Raw genomic sequence first — 16,557 nt, forward strand, 5'->3', positions numbered from 1 at the left:
ATAACTATTCTATCAGGCCTTGTTTCCATTTTGTAGTAATACACAATAACACACTGATCAAGGCTATGTGATAATATGTAAAAAATCAGTATCACGTAACTGTTTCTACACAATAACTGTGTCTTCATCAGACTTCCACTCCTTCTGGCTGCTGGGAGTTGGTCATCACTTATATATACTGTCCGGAGATCAACTTTTAATTAGGCTCCGCCCCTTCATTAAAAAGTAACACTTGTGTGGCTTTCACTTTCATTTTTTAGCTGCACACGTGTCCAATTAAAAGTTTACATTTTTCCGCTGGATGCGTTCTGTCCTCTAATTATCCTTATTATTTTTTCTCTCTCTCTTTCTTTCTTCTTCCTTTTCATTTCTTCTTCTTTAAGCATAATCCTCTCCCACTCCTTATTTATCGAGAATCCTGCATTCCAGTTCATCACCTTGTCTCCTGCCTTCATAATCTCCCTGGCTTCTTTCCATTTTCTCACCAAAGTTCTATTTTCTACTTCTATGACCTCTGCTCCTTCCCACCCTATCCTGTGGTTAGTCTCTTTCTGATGCTTGTATATTGCATTGTTGTCCCTTTTCAATCTTACATCATCCTGGTGCTGTTTAATCCTTTCTTGCATTTTCTTTTTTGTTTCTCCTATGTAAATTTTGTTACACTCCGCACATCCTACTCTATATATTACTCCCCTCTGATCTTTGTCCGCTATTGCTTTTTTCTTTGTTCTTCTGACTAGTTCAATTATTCTGCTTCCTCCTTTCCTGTACGTCCTAATTCCTGCTTTCCGAAGCATTCTCTTTATCTTCTCTGTTTCTTTGCCTAGGCTTTCTATTCCAAACCATTTTTTGTTCTTGTCGTCTTCCTCTTTCTTTCTCTCTCTTGCTATGTTTCTTGTGACCCTATCCTCTTCGTTGTATCCATTTCTCCTTAGTTGTGTCCAGAACTTCTTTAAATCTGTTTTCCTCTGTTCTTCATTTGTGTTTAGGTCTCCTATTCTTTCTTCCATGCCTTTTATGAAATTCTTCTTTGTACCCTCATCCACATCACTTCGTTTGTGGCAATACACTCCCGCTGCACACTCTTTTTGGTACCAGGATGTAATAAACTCTCCTCCTTCCGACTTCTTTATTTTCATATCTAAATAGTTTATCTCCTTATCTACTTCTATTTCATGTTCGAGTTTAATCCCTTTCTTTTCATCTTCTACGTCCCTTATGAATTTCTCCAGCCGCCTTTTCGTCCCCTTCCATATTCCTAAACAGTCGTCCATATAACGGCAAAAAAGAAGCAGTTTTTCTCCTCCTCTTTCTATCGTCTCCTTCTCCCATCGATTCATTATTATATCTGAGAGTACTGGACTGGAGTCATTAAGAGTCAATAAGAAAGGGGTAGATTGCAGGACCACTAGATGGAGAAAGCTACTCAAGAAAATGGAGAAGGAATTAATTTGGAACGAGATAAGAAGGAAGAAGAAGGAAATAAACGAGGTAAAGGAAAGAAATCAGAGCAAAAGAGAAGAAATAGCAGAAGCTCTAAGCATTTTTACAAGAGAATTCACAATGAAGGAAATGAAAAGTTGAAAGAGGGAGTGGGAGGAAAAGTTGAGAAGAAAAGAAGAAGAGAGATTAAGAGAGAAAGGTAAAAGAATAGGCTGGAAACAAGAAGAGACAATAGATGAGAAAAGAGTGGTAATCATAGGAGATATTGAGATTACTGAAGAAGAGAAGCAGTTTTTAAGTCTAGGATATAAATTCAGAGTAGCAAAACAGGAGGTAGATAAGGAAGAAGCTGTTTATGGAATAGAGGAAGCACTTCACGAAATAAAAGATGAAGAAGATAGGAACCGAATTCGGAGGAAACTTGTAAATATAGTAAATAACAAATCAAGAAGACAAAGAGGCAATCTCACTGACAAAGAGAACATGGGAACGAGAAGGATAAGAACGAGAAAGGACATAGTAGTGGAACAGGCAGACAAAGGAGGAGCTATAGTTGTTATGGATAAAGTATGGTATGAAGAAAAACTTGGAGATCTGAAAGACGAGACATATGAAGATGTCGCGGAAAACGGACAAGAAGAAGAGATAAAGAGAAAGATTATAGAGGACTGCAAAAAGAAAGGGTTCAAGAGGTTAGTGAGAGAAGAAGGAAAGCTACCTAGGATGAAAGGATTTCCAAAAATCCACAAAGAAGTAGTGAAGTTGAGGCCGGTGCTTAACTGCAGGAATATTATGTTAGAACTGTTGGAGGAAAAGCTTAAGAGGATAGCCGAGGCAGTGAGAGAAGGACAAGAAAGTAGGAGAGTAGAAAATACGCAAGAGGTTAAGAGGATGATAGATAAATTAGGAAGAAGAAATGAGAGCACAGTGCTATTTAGTCTGGATGTCAAGAGTATGTTCCCGAGCCTTAAGAGAGAAGAAATATTGAGAATAATAGAAGAGGAAATGGGTGAAAAGAGAATAGAAAATTGGGACAGTAAGAAGGTAAGAAGAGGATTAGAGGCATTGTGGGAGAATGGATACTGCATAATCAGAGACAGGATTGTTAAAATGAAGGAAGGACTTAATATAGGATCTTGTTTGAGTCCAGTACTCTCAGATATAATAATGAATCGATGGGAGAAGGAGACAATAGAAAGAGGAGGAGAAAGACTGCTTCGTTTTTGCCGTTATGTGGACGACTGTTTAGGAATATGGAAGGGGACGAAAAGGCGGCTGGAGAAATTCATAAGGGACGTAGAAAATGAAAAGAAAGGGATTAAACTCGAACATGAAATAGAAGTAGATAAGGAGATAAACTATTTAGATATGAAAATAAAGAAGTCGGAAGGAGGAGAGTTTATTACATCCTGGTACCAAAAAGAGTGTGCAGCGGGAGTGTATTGCCACAAACGAAGTGATGTGGATGAGGGTACAAAGAAGAATTTCATAAAAGGCATGGAAGAAAGAATAGGAGACCTAAACACAAATGAAGAACAGAGGAAAACAGATTTAAAGAAGTTCTGGACACAACTAAGGAGAAATGGATACAACGAAGAGGATAGGGTCACAAGAAACATAGCAAGAGAGAGAAAGAAAGAGGAAGACGACAAGAACAAAAAATGGTTTGGAATAGAAAGCCTAGGCAAAGAAACAGAGAAGATAAAGAGAATGCTTCGGAAAGCAGGAATTAGGACGTACAGGAAAGGAGGAAGCAGAATAATTGAACTAGTCAGAAGAACAAAGAAAAAAGCAATAGCGGACAAAGATCAGAGGGGAGTAATATATAGAGTAGGATGTGCGGAGTGTAACAAAATTTACATAGGAGAAACAAAAAAGAAAATGCAAGAAAGGATTAAACAGCACCAGGATGATGTAAGATTGAAAAGGGACAACAATGCAATATACAAGCATCAGAAAGAGACTAACCACAGGATAGGGTGGGAAGGAGCAGAGGTCATAGAAGTAGAAAATAGAACTTTGGTGAGAAAATGGAAAGAAGCCAGGGAGATTATGAAGGCAGGAGACAAGGTGATGAACTGGAATGCAGGATTCTCGATAAATAAGGAGTGGGAGAGGATTATGCTTAAAGAAGAAGAAATGAAAAGGAAGAAGAAAGAGAGAGAGAAAAAATAATAAGGATAATTAGAGGACAGAACGCATCCAGCGGAAAAATGTAAACTTTTAATTGGACACGTGTGCAGCTAAAAAATGAAAGTGAAAGCCACACAAGTGTTACTTTTTAATGAAGGGGCGGAGCCTAATTAAAAGTTGATCTCCGGACAGTATATATAAGTGATGACCAACTCCCAGCAGCCAGAAGGAGTGGAAGTCTGATGAAGACACAGTTATTGTGTTGAAACAGTTACGTGATACTGATTTTTTTTACATATTATCACATAGCCTTGATCAGTGTGTTATTGTGTATGAGTATTTATCTTTATTATTTCGAGTTACATTTTAGTGCCTATTTTTAAAATTTTAAGTGCCTATTTGCCTGCCTATTTTCCAGTTTTTTTTAATGCCTAAACATCCGGCCTCTAATGATGACACTAGCACGGCAGTACATAGTACAGTTAAGTATGTACAGTGAGATATGGCCAAAAGTTATAATTAAATATATATTTTTTAATCTATGAGAATGTCAAAAAAAGATATCGTTCCGTATCTTGCAATACATCGTATGTCAAAATTCGGGTGTTTTTAGCTACCGCTGGCAGACAGAGATGCGCACGAGACGAGTCGAGATAGGATTTTCCTGACAAAATTCGAGTCGAGACACGGCTCTTCCAATAGAGAAATTTAATTTTTCGAGTCGAGGCATCACTTTTACAGCACATTTTCGAGACGAGACAGCCACAAATCTTGTCTCGTGCGCATCCCTACTGGCAGATCTAGGTGATCTGGCACCACTTCTTTCATTATCTGGCAACATATTGTATATACTGTAACCGGGTAGTGGAAGCAGAATTACGAAGAATCAAATTTTGTTCTGTGTTTTCAAAAACTGTATAAATTAAGACTTTTTCTCTCTCTCTCTCCTGTAAAGTTCTGGTTCTTAACATACGACCTAAGATAAGAGAAACGATACATCAGTAAGAACGATACATCAGTCGAAAAGAACAAAATGAGATCCTAACGGGAGAAATACTCACGCGCAGAAAAAGTAGAAAAAAACGAACTTTTGTAGCGCCAAAGCATATGTTGTTCTTTGCAAATATTAATTAACAGTTTTTATTTTGCTGAAAAAAAATGTTATTTATGTACTGTACGAGAATGTAGCAGAATAAACTGTTACATTCTCGTATCGTATATGTAGCAGAATACACTGTTACATTCTCGTGTTATGTATGTAGCAGAATACACTGTTATATTCTCGTATCGTATATGTAGCAGAATACACTGCTACATTCTCGTTTCATATATGTAGCAGATTACACTCTTATTTTCTCGTATCGTATATGTAGCAGAATACACTGCTACATTCTCGTTTCATATATGTAGCAGATTACACTGTTATATTCTCCTATTGTATATGTAGCAGAATACACTGTTATATTCTCGTTTCATATATGTAGCAGATTACACTGTTATATTGTATATGTAGGAGAATACACTGTTACATTCTCGTATCGTATAGGTTAGGTAGCAGAATACAGTGTTACATTCTCGTATCCTATATGTAGCAAAATACACTGTTAACTAACAGATTGTGTGTATTATGTCTTTTCCCTTAACAGTGACACACCCACTCCCATCCGTTCATTGCTACTACTTATAACATTTTGTTTCAAAACCACAATCACCGTACGCATCAATTACAGTGATCGCGAGGAGTTGTGAAGCTCGCCATAGATCTAGCGATTTCATCACCCAATAGAACCCTACCGTGTCTCCCAATCGTCAACCTCTATCCCTGAAACTTTACCAGTCTTGTCTCTCGATCTCTACAGAGAAGATCTTCAAAGGGTGTAGTGTTGTCAGATTGCTGCTACGTTTCGTATTGTTAATTTTTGTTGTCGTTGTTTTACATTTTTTATATTATTTTTAAAAAATAATTCGAATAACTGTTACTGTATTATATTTATTTAACTTCTAATTTTTTGTAGCTCGCTCACCAATTTCGTCAAAGTTTGTCAAACCAAATATGCCAGTTCAAAGAAATTTGGGAGCAAGTGTTGTCAAAGAACTTACTCAAACCGTGACAAAAACTCTTCAAGAGACGTGACAATGGATAATTATTTTTACCATTGTTAGTCTTGCGCAAGATACACTTCAGCAATGAATCACAATAGTGGGAACAAAACAAGTCTGATATTTCAAGCGAGCTAAAAGCTTCGGACTCAAAAGATCTTAAATTCTTGGCCTCAAAAATGACGTTGCTATTGTAAGTTACGTCCCCAAAAAGAACAAATCAGTAATTTGGCTCAGCACAATGCATCACGACAAATCTATTGATGAAGATCATTCGAAGAAAAAAAAAGGAAATAAAAAACTTTTATAGCTCAAGGGAGATGTCGAAAGAATGGGCCTAGAAGGTTCGTTGTTATACTTCAAAAAGACAAACTCGAAGGTGGGTTTTTCTGTGGTTGAATGTGATGGACAGTGGCGTATTTACGATTTTGTTTCGAGGAGGGCTTTGCTAACTTTCGGGTGCGGGGGGGCTTTGCCTGAAAATGTGAAAATTCTGCAAGATATTTCATATACTTTACTATTGTAAGTAAGATTTCTGGGGGGCTTAAGCTCGGAAGCCCCCCCCTAAATACGCCACTGGTGATGGATGTTGCAGCTTTGAACAGTTATGTTTTCCTTTGTACTCAATATCTTTGCTATTATCCTAACAGGATAGACAAACGTCAGTTTTTTCTTAGAAAATTCACAGAGAAATTAGTGAAACCTCAAATGATGATGAAACTTCAAATACCTAACTTTTCCGAAGTCAGTTGAAGATGACTTGAAAAAAGTGTGGACTTGACAAGCCGCCCGAAGAAGTAATCCGAGTTCAAGAGCCCAAAGGAAGGAGGTGCGGATTTTTTCACACTGGAATTTTTTCGTAGTTTAATTGTCAAATATCAATGTAAAATCATTTACCCTTCATTTTATAAGTTGATATACATTTTCTTAGATTAAATTACAAAATTTGCTGTTTTCTTTAACAAATTTACAGTAAATATACAAGAAAATACATTTTATTGATAAAAACGTAATTTTACACTATTTCATATTAGTAATTTTACTTTATAGATGTAAATTGAAGTACGTAGATGTTTGGCAAACAGATTGCCACCGTTTTTTGTAAATCTACCTATTAAATTTTTTACAGTACAGAAAAAGCACATTGACGTGCTCCAGGTGTGGAAAGAATATTTGTAAGAAACACAGCCAATTAGCTTTCTACTTATGTTTCTCCTAGATACACGAAGCCCATTATGAATTTATGAATTTTTCAAACTAGGCGATATATATTTTTACAGTTTCTGTGTTGTGATGTAAGTATTAATATTACTTCTGTCATTATAGTAATATTAGAAATGTCATGAAAAATGTTTCTAATTCCCAATTATTCTGAAATTGCAAAAGTTCTTAATATACATATTTCACATAATTAGAATTGAAAATGTTTCAGATTAACATTTTTGAAGTATGTGCTTCTCAAATAATGTATCTGAATTATTTGTGAACATGTAAATTTCTAATAAACAATATTAAAATAATTTTAAAATAAAGTATACAAGTCTGTAAGTGTAACAAAATACATTACTTTTAAGAAATAGCTAGTTATTTAAGTCATATGATTCAAAAACTGTATGTCTTCCCATTTGAACACCACACAGAGATTCGGACGTCCTGTCAGTGGTAGAGCGTTCACCTCTGGTGCTTGGAGTCCCGGGTTCGATCCCAGCACCCGCCAAGTGAACTTTGTGGTAGACAAACACCGCGTGGGTGGGTTTTCTCGGGGTTCTCCCGTTTCCTCCAACTTTCATCATTCCACCATTTCATTCATCACTCATCATCACCGTCTCCTTTAGCCTAACCGGCATAACCGTGGGACGTAAAACTCAAAGACTTCATTTCATTTTTCGGACGTCCTGCTTTTATACATTTGTATATAATTTTCAGATCATGAGTCTAAGCGGGTTCATATGACTTTTTGAGAAACAGATAGAAAGAAAGACAGGGAGAGAGAGAGAAAGAGATAGAGGGAGAGAGAGAGGGAGAGAGAAAGAGAAAGGAGTGAGAAAGAGAGAAAGGAGAGAGAGAAAGAGAAAGAAGGAAAGAGAGAAAAGAGAGAGAGAGATCATTTCCAGAGGTAAATGGTAATACGAGATCTGACGTATAAAACGGTGGGAAAGCATTTGTAATTTACTTAGGTACACATAAATACCAGTTAAAAGACCGTGAATAAGATGCTCGCTAATTCAAGAGTTTTAAAGGGTATAATAATAACTCTTACCTGGACTAGGAACTTATCCCGAACTGCTCTAACCCATGTAGAATTACCATTTCCTCCAAATTCGTGGATAATCACTTTGGTCGGTTTCCGCGCAGAAAAGTGGGTACCGTAAAATGATTTGGGGTCTGTGTAGTAGAGCTCTTCAGGTTCTGTAGGATTATGACGAGTGTAAAGAAGAAATCGTGTGCCTACCACAGATGGCGGCTGCGGAAGAATTCCCAAGTCTGCAAATGTGTCTTCTGTCGAAAAGCAACCAATATGATCTGTGAAAGAAGGTGAAGATACATTAATTAGTTAGAACCATTTTACACTAATTAATTATACAACCATTAATTATACAAATATTTTACACTAGAAACAATTATCAATCAATTATTGAAAGAAAAAAATGAAGAAAGCAGGCCCGTATGCAGGAAGTCTACGAGGTGCCGGGCCCCCCTAAAGTTTTAGTGGCCCCCTAAAACTTTTACGATATGCTTGCAAATGAACTATAACATAGTGATGAACTATAATATGGTTGCATCGGGCACCCCCTAACTTCTACCGCCCCCCCCCTACATTTTTGAGCTGGTACCGGCCTGGAAGAAAGTCTGCCAGGAAGTGAAAGTTAGAACTACCATTCCAGTATTAATTTCGTATGACTAAAGAGTTATAAACTAAAATCATCCTGTAAGGAACGCTATGAAATGAAATCAAATCTGTAAGTTTTACGTCCCACGCTTATACCGGCTCTGTTAAAGGATGACGGTGATGATGGGAAATGAATGAAATGGTGGAATAACTATTCTCGAGACACTGAAGCCATATTATAAAACCATTCCTTGTTATATCTGAGTATTTTTTAATTGGTGAAATCGGAAAAACAGACGGACTGACCGACATAGCCGTTCAATAAAATTTTCTATAAGTACGCATAGCATTATTTGGAAGTCTAAAAAAAGGAAACGCTAATTTTAAACTTCCAAATTATGCTGTGCATAAGAAAGGGAACTCTTACAGAATGGCTACTTTCGTCTCTCTGTATGTCGACAAGTAGCAGAGCAAAAAATTGTAAGAGATATCAACAACAGTTTTTTTTTTTAATGAATTCAGCGTCAGAAGAAAAGATGCCACTTTCTCCCGCATTGTTCTACTAGAACCGGAAATGGAAATGAATTACTACTTCCGGTGTCAACAAAGATCTCCAGTGATCAAAAACAGTAAGAATCGTCGGTAGGAACAACAGGGATTTCTGGCGTCAATTCAGCGTTCAAACAATAGATTCTATATAGTCGTCAATCCGCTACTCAAACCGGAAGTGGTAGAAATTAATGATTTTCTGTTTAAATGTTGATCGCTTCACAGCAAAAACTGTAAGCGGTTTTCTACAATCGATTAAGTGTCACAAGAATATATTCCATTTCTACCTTACTTTCTCTACTAAAACCGGAAGTGATAGAAGGAAGTGGTTGGCTACTTCCGGTTTCAATATTCATTTTCATAGAATAGAAACGGTAAGTGATATCAACAAGCAGTTTTTAGAAACGATTTCTCATCTCAATAATAGGTCCTGTCACCTTCCTGAAGCATCGACCGGAAGTGGTAGACTTCAACAGTTTCCGGTTTTAATCTTGATTTTCACAGAGCAAAAACAGTACTGGATAGCAAAATGTATTTCCCTGATACAGTGGCGTATTTAGGAGGGGGGCTTCCGGGCTTAAGCACCCCCGAAATCTTACTTACTATAGTAAAGTATATGAAATATCTTGCAGAATTTTCACATTTTCAGGCAAAGCCCCCCCCAAAGTTAGCAAAGCCCCTCCCGAAACAAAATCGTAAATACGCCACTGCCCTGATATGAACTCAGTCTTCTTGTTCATCTCAACCATAACTTGGTGGACAACATGGAAATTTTAAAACTTTTCTCTCGCTTGGAAGAGATGTTTTATACATGAACTCAGTACCGCAATAATATGTCCCAACTTTAACTCTATTATTCCACTGAAATCGGAAGTTGTAGAAATCTACTACCACTTCCGGTTTAAATATTGATCTTCATGTAGCAAAAAACAGTAAAAAAATACCAAGTTTTGCTTTTTTTAATGGGTTCAGCGTCGCCAGAATAATCTCCATCTTTTACTTTATTACAACTAAAAGTCATAAATCTATTACATGTAGTTTCAGTATTGGAGGCACGATGGCTGTAATATCTGAAAAAAAAATCATTGCCAAGTTTTTAGCTAACAAACATAAAGAGATACAGTATTTTATTGTTAATAATGTATATATATGAAACCCCTAACAGGATATTTAATTTAGGAATCACATGTACAAATGTGTGATTATTGTAATCAGGTAGAGACTCTTGAAAATAGATTCCATAGCTGTTTTGATATATCATCCATTTGGAAGAGTTTTAGCATTATACTTAATAGAATCTGCCATCTTTCCCCAAATGTTTTTAATGTACTTAATGTCACCTTATTTCCAGATTTTCATTACTTTCTTAGCTACAAACATAATGCTGTGATCTGGTTTACTGTACAAACTATCATGTTTATTCTTGTAACAGCACGACCATTGTCTATTTAAATATGTGAAATATATTTAACATATCAGGCTAAGATCTTTCTTGCATCTAATTGGAAGTATTTTGCCAACCTTATCAGCAATAGTCCTCACCAGGCCCGTATCCATGGGGGGTCTAGGGGAGCCGGGCCCCCCTAAATTTTTGCGTGTCCCCCTTAAAATGTTCATGGTAGGCTTGCAAATGAACTATAATATGGTGATGAACTATAATATTTTTGGATCGCACCCCCTAACTTCAGCCGAGCCCTCCCTACATTTTTGGGCTGGCTACCGGCCTGGTCCTCACAGCCTATTATAACGCAATAAACAAATAAAAATGGACTGAAAAATAGAGTTCTTCTTGACTACTGCTTTTAAATTTCAGTGAAGGTGTGAAATATATCAATGTATTTTCTAACTTCTCTATATTTCAATGTAAATAAAGTTTCACAATGTAAATAAAGTTCTTTAAAAAATGGCTCAGTTGTAAAGCGCTTATCTCTAGTGCGTGAGGTCTTTGGTTCGACCCCCGGTCAAGTAAGCTTGTGGTGGACAAGATCATGCTCGTGGATTTTCTCGGGGTATTCCCGTTTCCTCCTACTTTCTCATTCTTCCATCATCATTCACTTGCATTAATCATCGTCTCCCTTAGCTTAAAGGTCATAACCGTAGGACGTTAAGAGGCCCGGTCACGGTGAAATTAAAATACATTATATTATATATAAAATACATTAAAATACATACATTAATTGTACAGTAATTATAATTCATCTTCAAATAGATAAAAGATAACCGAAATGTGGAACAAGAGCGAAATAGACAATATTATTTTACATAAGATATCGTTATCAAGAGTCACCTAGTAGCTTTCCGTTTGCAGTTATTTTTAAACGCGAAAATAAATGCGAATTTTCTAAACGGCTGGAAATCGAAAGCAGATAAGTGAGTCGTGATAACGATATCTCATGTAAAATAACATTGTCTAGCATGCTCTTGTTCCACATTTCGATTATCTTTTATCTATTTGAAGATAACATTATTGCTGTAAAAAAAAATAGCGGTATTTTAATTTCGCAGTGATTTGGACTCTCAAACTGAAAGACTTCATTTCATTTTTCATTGCATAGTTTCAGTGCTGACTTCGCATGGTTTGGAAGTCAATCATTGTTTCACAATGTGAAACGCCACCCACTGGTTGGTTTCTATGCGTTGTTAGTGAATTAAATGACGTCACAGTATTTTAATGTTCGAAAGATGAGGAACAAAATTCTCACCATTATAGAGTTAATTGAAATAATTGAAACTTTTCGCATGGTTTTATAGTTTGCATTTAACAATGACGTAAAAAAAAAGTACATAAAGACCGACGTTGTTGTCTAGTTTGTCTAACGTATGTAAACAAACGTATAATTACTCATTAATTACTCAACTGATATTATCAAGGAATAAACTAGAAGAATAGGTTTGTCCTTCATACAGTTTTAATGGTCTTCCGTTCTTGCATAAAACACTTTCGAAGTGTTTTATTGATGCTTTACAAGAAATATAAAACTTATTATTTTAAGAAGATAATTGATGCTTATTGTGATGGATGACTTATTGTTTACGTAACTTAATTTGCTCGGAAAAAATGATTATACGACGTAGTACTACAAAGTGTATAAAGATCCGTTTCTTTATGGTGGATGAGCACAAATTAAATACTACTCTATGTAATAGAAACCCGGTAAAGTAATGTATAATCTATGCTATTACATAAAAGAGGTGAATAACTCACAAACCATACTACTATAAGTAGAAACGTGAAATTTGGACAGGATACTCCTTTTGTCACGAAAGAAAGATATAAGGAAGGATTTTTTTTTAAATATGTGTCCAAGGGGGATCTAAAGGGGAGTTCACTATCTTCGAAGAATAGGTATCTCATAAATAGACATAGGATTTTTATGCACTTAAAAATCATGACATATGAATGAAATTATGCTGTTAAATGTATTAAAATATGCACTTAATATACACTAGCAATGCAATAAAATATCGCTAGCATCCATCTGCAAAGTTGTGACGAAGTTTCACAGGTGAAATATATCTTAGAAAGTTTACTTTACTTTTCAGGGTCTTCTCTTCAGAATTTATTTTTATGACAATTACAATTTATATACTCCTAACCTTTTAATACACACGCAAATTTTGAGATTAAAATTAAAAAAAAAAAAAGTGATATCAGAACACGATCTCCAGTTTTTCTTCATCTGTATTTTGGAATGCATTTTCACGAAATAATATGAATCTCACTTTTCTGCACATTTCCACTGTGAAAAAAATAAGGGATTTAATTTTTAGGGATTTAGCTGCTCCTTCCCGTAATTAGCCGTATATCATAAAATGCCTCTCTTCATTTTTTGGAATCAGTTTGTGACATTTGAAGTCAGATAAAAAAAACTGTTAACATCAATAGTTATCAGGCCCGTATCCACGGGGGGGGGGCAAGAGGGGACCGGGGCAAATTTTGGCTGGCCCCCATAAAATTTCACGGTAGTCTTGCAAATGAACTATAATATGGTGATGAAGTATAACATGATTGAGTCGGGCCCCCCTAACTTCTACCGCTCCCCCTAAATTTTTGGGCTGGCTACGGGCCTGTAGTTATTACTGTCAATTATTGTAGAGGAACAAGTTTAGTATCTATATTTTCTGGCAATTTGAAACTGTAACTAAGTAACTAACTCTATGGCCTATGGAACCCGGATGTTCAATGCCGCGTTCACAAAATCTCTTCCCTGACTTTTATCCTTAGCCAATTGAATCCAGTTTCTATTTTGTGTTCCTATTTCTGCGAGATTCATCTTAATATTGTCCTCCCATTTGCACCTAGGTCTTCCTAATGGTCATTTTCCGGTTGATCTTCCACCTAAGAGGCCTCATCCCGGCGAAATTAAAATACCACTAATTTTACAGTAATTATGTGATGTCTTCAAATAGATAAAAGATAATTGAAATGTGAAACAAGAGCGCCCTAGACAATATTATTTTGCGTGAGGTGCCGTTATCACAAGTCACCTAGTAGCTTTCCGTTTTCAGCCGTTTAGAAACGCGAAAATACATGCCGATTTTCAAAATTGCTCGAAATCGAGAAGCAGAGAACTGAATCGTGATAACGGTATCTCATGTAAAATGATATTGTCTAGGGCGCTCTTGTTTCACATTTCAATTATCTTTTATTTATTTGAAGATATCACATAATTACTGTAAAATTAGTGGTATTTTAATTTCGCCGGGATGAGGCCTCTTAAGATTCCTACATTCGTCTTTGGATCTTGTTATCAAATACTTTCAATCTATGTTCTTCCTCCCGAGTAAGCGACCATGTTTCGCAACCATACAGATCAACAGGCATGATATCGTTTTATATATTTTAAGCTTCAAATTCTTCGACAGAATTCGTGACAACAAAAGATTTTGTACTGATTAATACCACGAATTCCCTGTTCAATGAAAACTGTATCTAAATTTAATCGAGATATTATAATCACGGTCACTACAAACTTACATATATCACTATAAATAGTTATTTAACTCTTGAAGGTACTTCCCCATGGCTTCAATTGTTTTGTAGTCGGAGTTTCTGGCAATAACATCTGTCAATTTCTTTGCCACAGAGCACCCGAATTTATCAGGAACTGACTGGAGCTGGTTTTGAATTTCATCAACTAGAGCTAAGCATTCAACGAGCATCATTCCTCGAGTTTCTCGTTTCTGAATTGATGTCGATACGATATTGTCTTTAGCATTATCAAATTTCTCTTAATGCCTTGGCAATTCTAAGTGTCTATGCTCTGCTGATCCGTTGATATAGATATACCACATTGACTTAACACCTAGTCATCCGTTCCAAGCGTTGCTATTGGCTGAAGGAATACCACTCCCCTTCGTCACCCACTCTCTCGCTTAGCAACAGTTGAACCCTTATTGGCTTAAAGTGTGGGTGTGTCGAGAGTGTGAGCTTTAGTTCGCATGTTTGCCACGGATCAAGACATTTTGGCAACACTATAACTTATTGGTCCTCCATAAACTAGGCATCCTTTCATATTCCCATGCAAAAAGCTGTTTTGTTGGATAGAATGTAAATGTATTGAAAATACGAACTAAAACTGGATATTTTCAATGCTATAAGCACATCTGAAATAAAAACTTACAGAATATGCTGAATATGCTCTTAAGCATTAATATATGTTTTAACCTTTGAAATATGCATTTATATGCACTATGAAACTTCAATATGGAATTGTATTATTATTGTTAAAGTTCACTACCAAGTTTAACAGATATACAAATAAGCAAAGAGAATATGCATTTGCATAAAAGTAATGAATCCCTGAGCAGGCCAGCAACCAGAGAGGCCTGGCCCCCTAAACATTTTTCTTGGCCCCTCCAGTTTTTAACACAAAATGCTATTATTAATGGAAAAAAATTAGCTATTTGTAAAAGAATTTTTAATGACTTGGCCTCCCGCAACGTATTCTTGCCCGCCCCCCGAAACCTCTGTGGCTGGTTGCGGGCCTGTCTCTGAGACGAAGAAAATTCTACGAATTCCACATTTTGAGCGTGGCGACGGTATTTTTTGTATATTGGTCCACCCGACTAGCATTTACTCATTTTAGTATCAATTGGAATCATAGTTCTTCCTCAACGTAAGAGCACAAATGGCTTAATGAGAGAGAGGTCTTACTTCTGCTGCGAGAGATACCTGGTTCGACCACAGACCATGAAAGTTAGCGGAGGATAACATCGTGTTCGTGAATTTTAACGTTTCTTTCCGTATTCTCCTACATTCTCATTCCACGAATTATATCGCAATAAATAGCTTTTATTTATTATCGGTCTGCATTAGTGTTAGGTTTTGTAAAGCAGTTAGTAATTTTATCGGACAAAGTGTTAATTTTTAAAAGAGACAATTGAAGATCGTAATTATGTTTATGGAGAATTATCGGTTGTGATGGAAGTTATGTCATGTTGATGAATTGAGTATAAAGTGGCAGTAATATTGGTAATTGCTTTTGTGGAAGTGTATGTAGATGGAAACAATATTAATTATTAAAGTTTGTGGAATTGTAAAGAAACCTAGGTTCTTTAAATAAAAGGGACAGGTCTAGTATAAGTGGTTAACTGTTCAGATAACAATAATTAGTAGTGAAGAGTTTTTTTTAAATATCCCTAACAGATTGGCGCAGTCGACAAATTAATCAACGCTTTCACGTTCACTATGGCATCATTTTCGAATTTTGAACCTTTTGATGTTGTAACAGGTCGTGTTCAGGTATATATATAGAAATATTCGAGCAAGTATCCCTATCGTCTGCATTACCCGAGGACAGGAAACTATCTACATTTTTGTCGGTGATGGGATTACCAGCATAAGAGGAGTTACGGAGTTTGTGCTCACCAAACATGCCGGCAAAAAAGTCGATCAACGAGTTGTGTAGCTGTTAAAATTAATTTCCTAAAAACACTCACTAGTACTACCCATTCGTTGCCATAAGAAAACCTTAACTTTTATATAATTTGTATTTCGGACTTCCATTACAAGTAGCACCAGTCAAGCAGGTCCGGATATCATGCGTGGAAGCAGATTCACAGCATTTAACAAATATAACCATAGTTATCCAGATTCCAAATCTCAGTTCCAAAATTTTAATGTTTATTTCAATTACCAGGATACAAGAGCCATATTACAGCTGTCTGCTTTTAAACGATCCGGATTGTAGGATACCCCAGTTATCTCACCACTTTACTTCCTACAGCCAGTACATATATTCTTTCAAGACAACGACGTATTTCCACATGACTGCGAAGCTTTATAAACAATGGCTAAGAATACATATAAAACATCCGTAACATCCATCTCGTGTTAGTACATAGGCTGTAATATTAGCTTTCTAAATTCCGTAAAATTCATATTATTTAATAAAATAATTATTGCATACAAAATCAAACTTAATAATTTTACATTGGGAATCAACTGGAATATGGAAGTAGGCGGGGTTAGGCTCTTAGCAATTCATATTATATTGATT

The 16,557-nt window shown here is 36.1% G+C and overlaps 1 protein-coding gene across 1 annotated transcript in view; it reads right to left on the reverse strand.

Moving 5' to 3' along the window:
• The window catches only part of LOC145672946 (pancreatic triacylglycerol lipase-like), a 186,913-nt gene that overhangs the window by 79,859 nt on the left and 90,497 nt on the right, over positions 1–16,557 (reverse strand). The window contains exon 3 of the mRNA XM_081742194.1: positions 7,937–8,199. Coding sequence (XP_081598320.1) covers positions 7,937–8,199 — 263 coding nt within the window. The remainder of the gene's footprint in view (positions 1–7,936; positions 8,200–16,557) is intronic.

This window comes from Thermobia domestica, chromosome 16 (genome assembly GCF_964235325.1).
Source record: "Thermobia domestica chromosome 16, izTheDome1.hap1.1, whole genome shotgun sequence".
NCBI lineage: Eukaryota > Metazoa > Arthropoda > Insecta > Zygentoma > Lepismatidae > Thermobia > Thermobia domestica.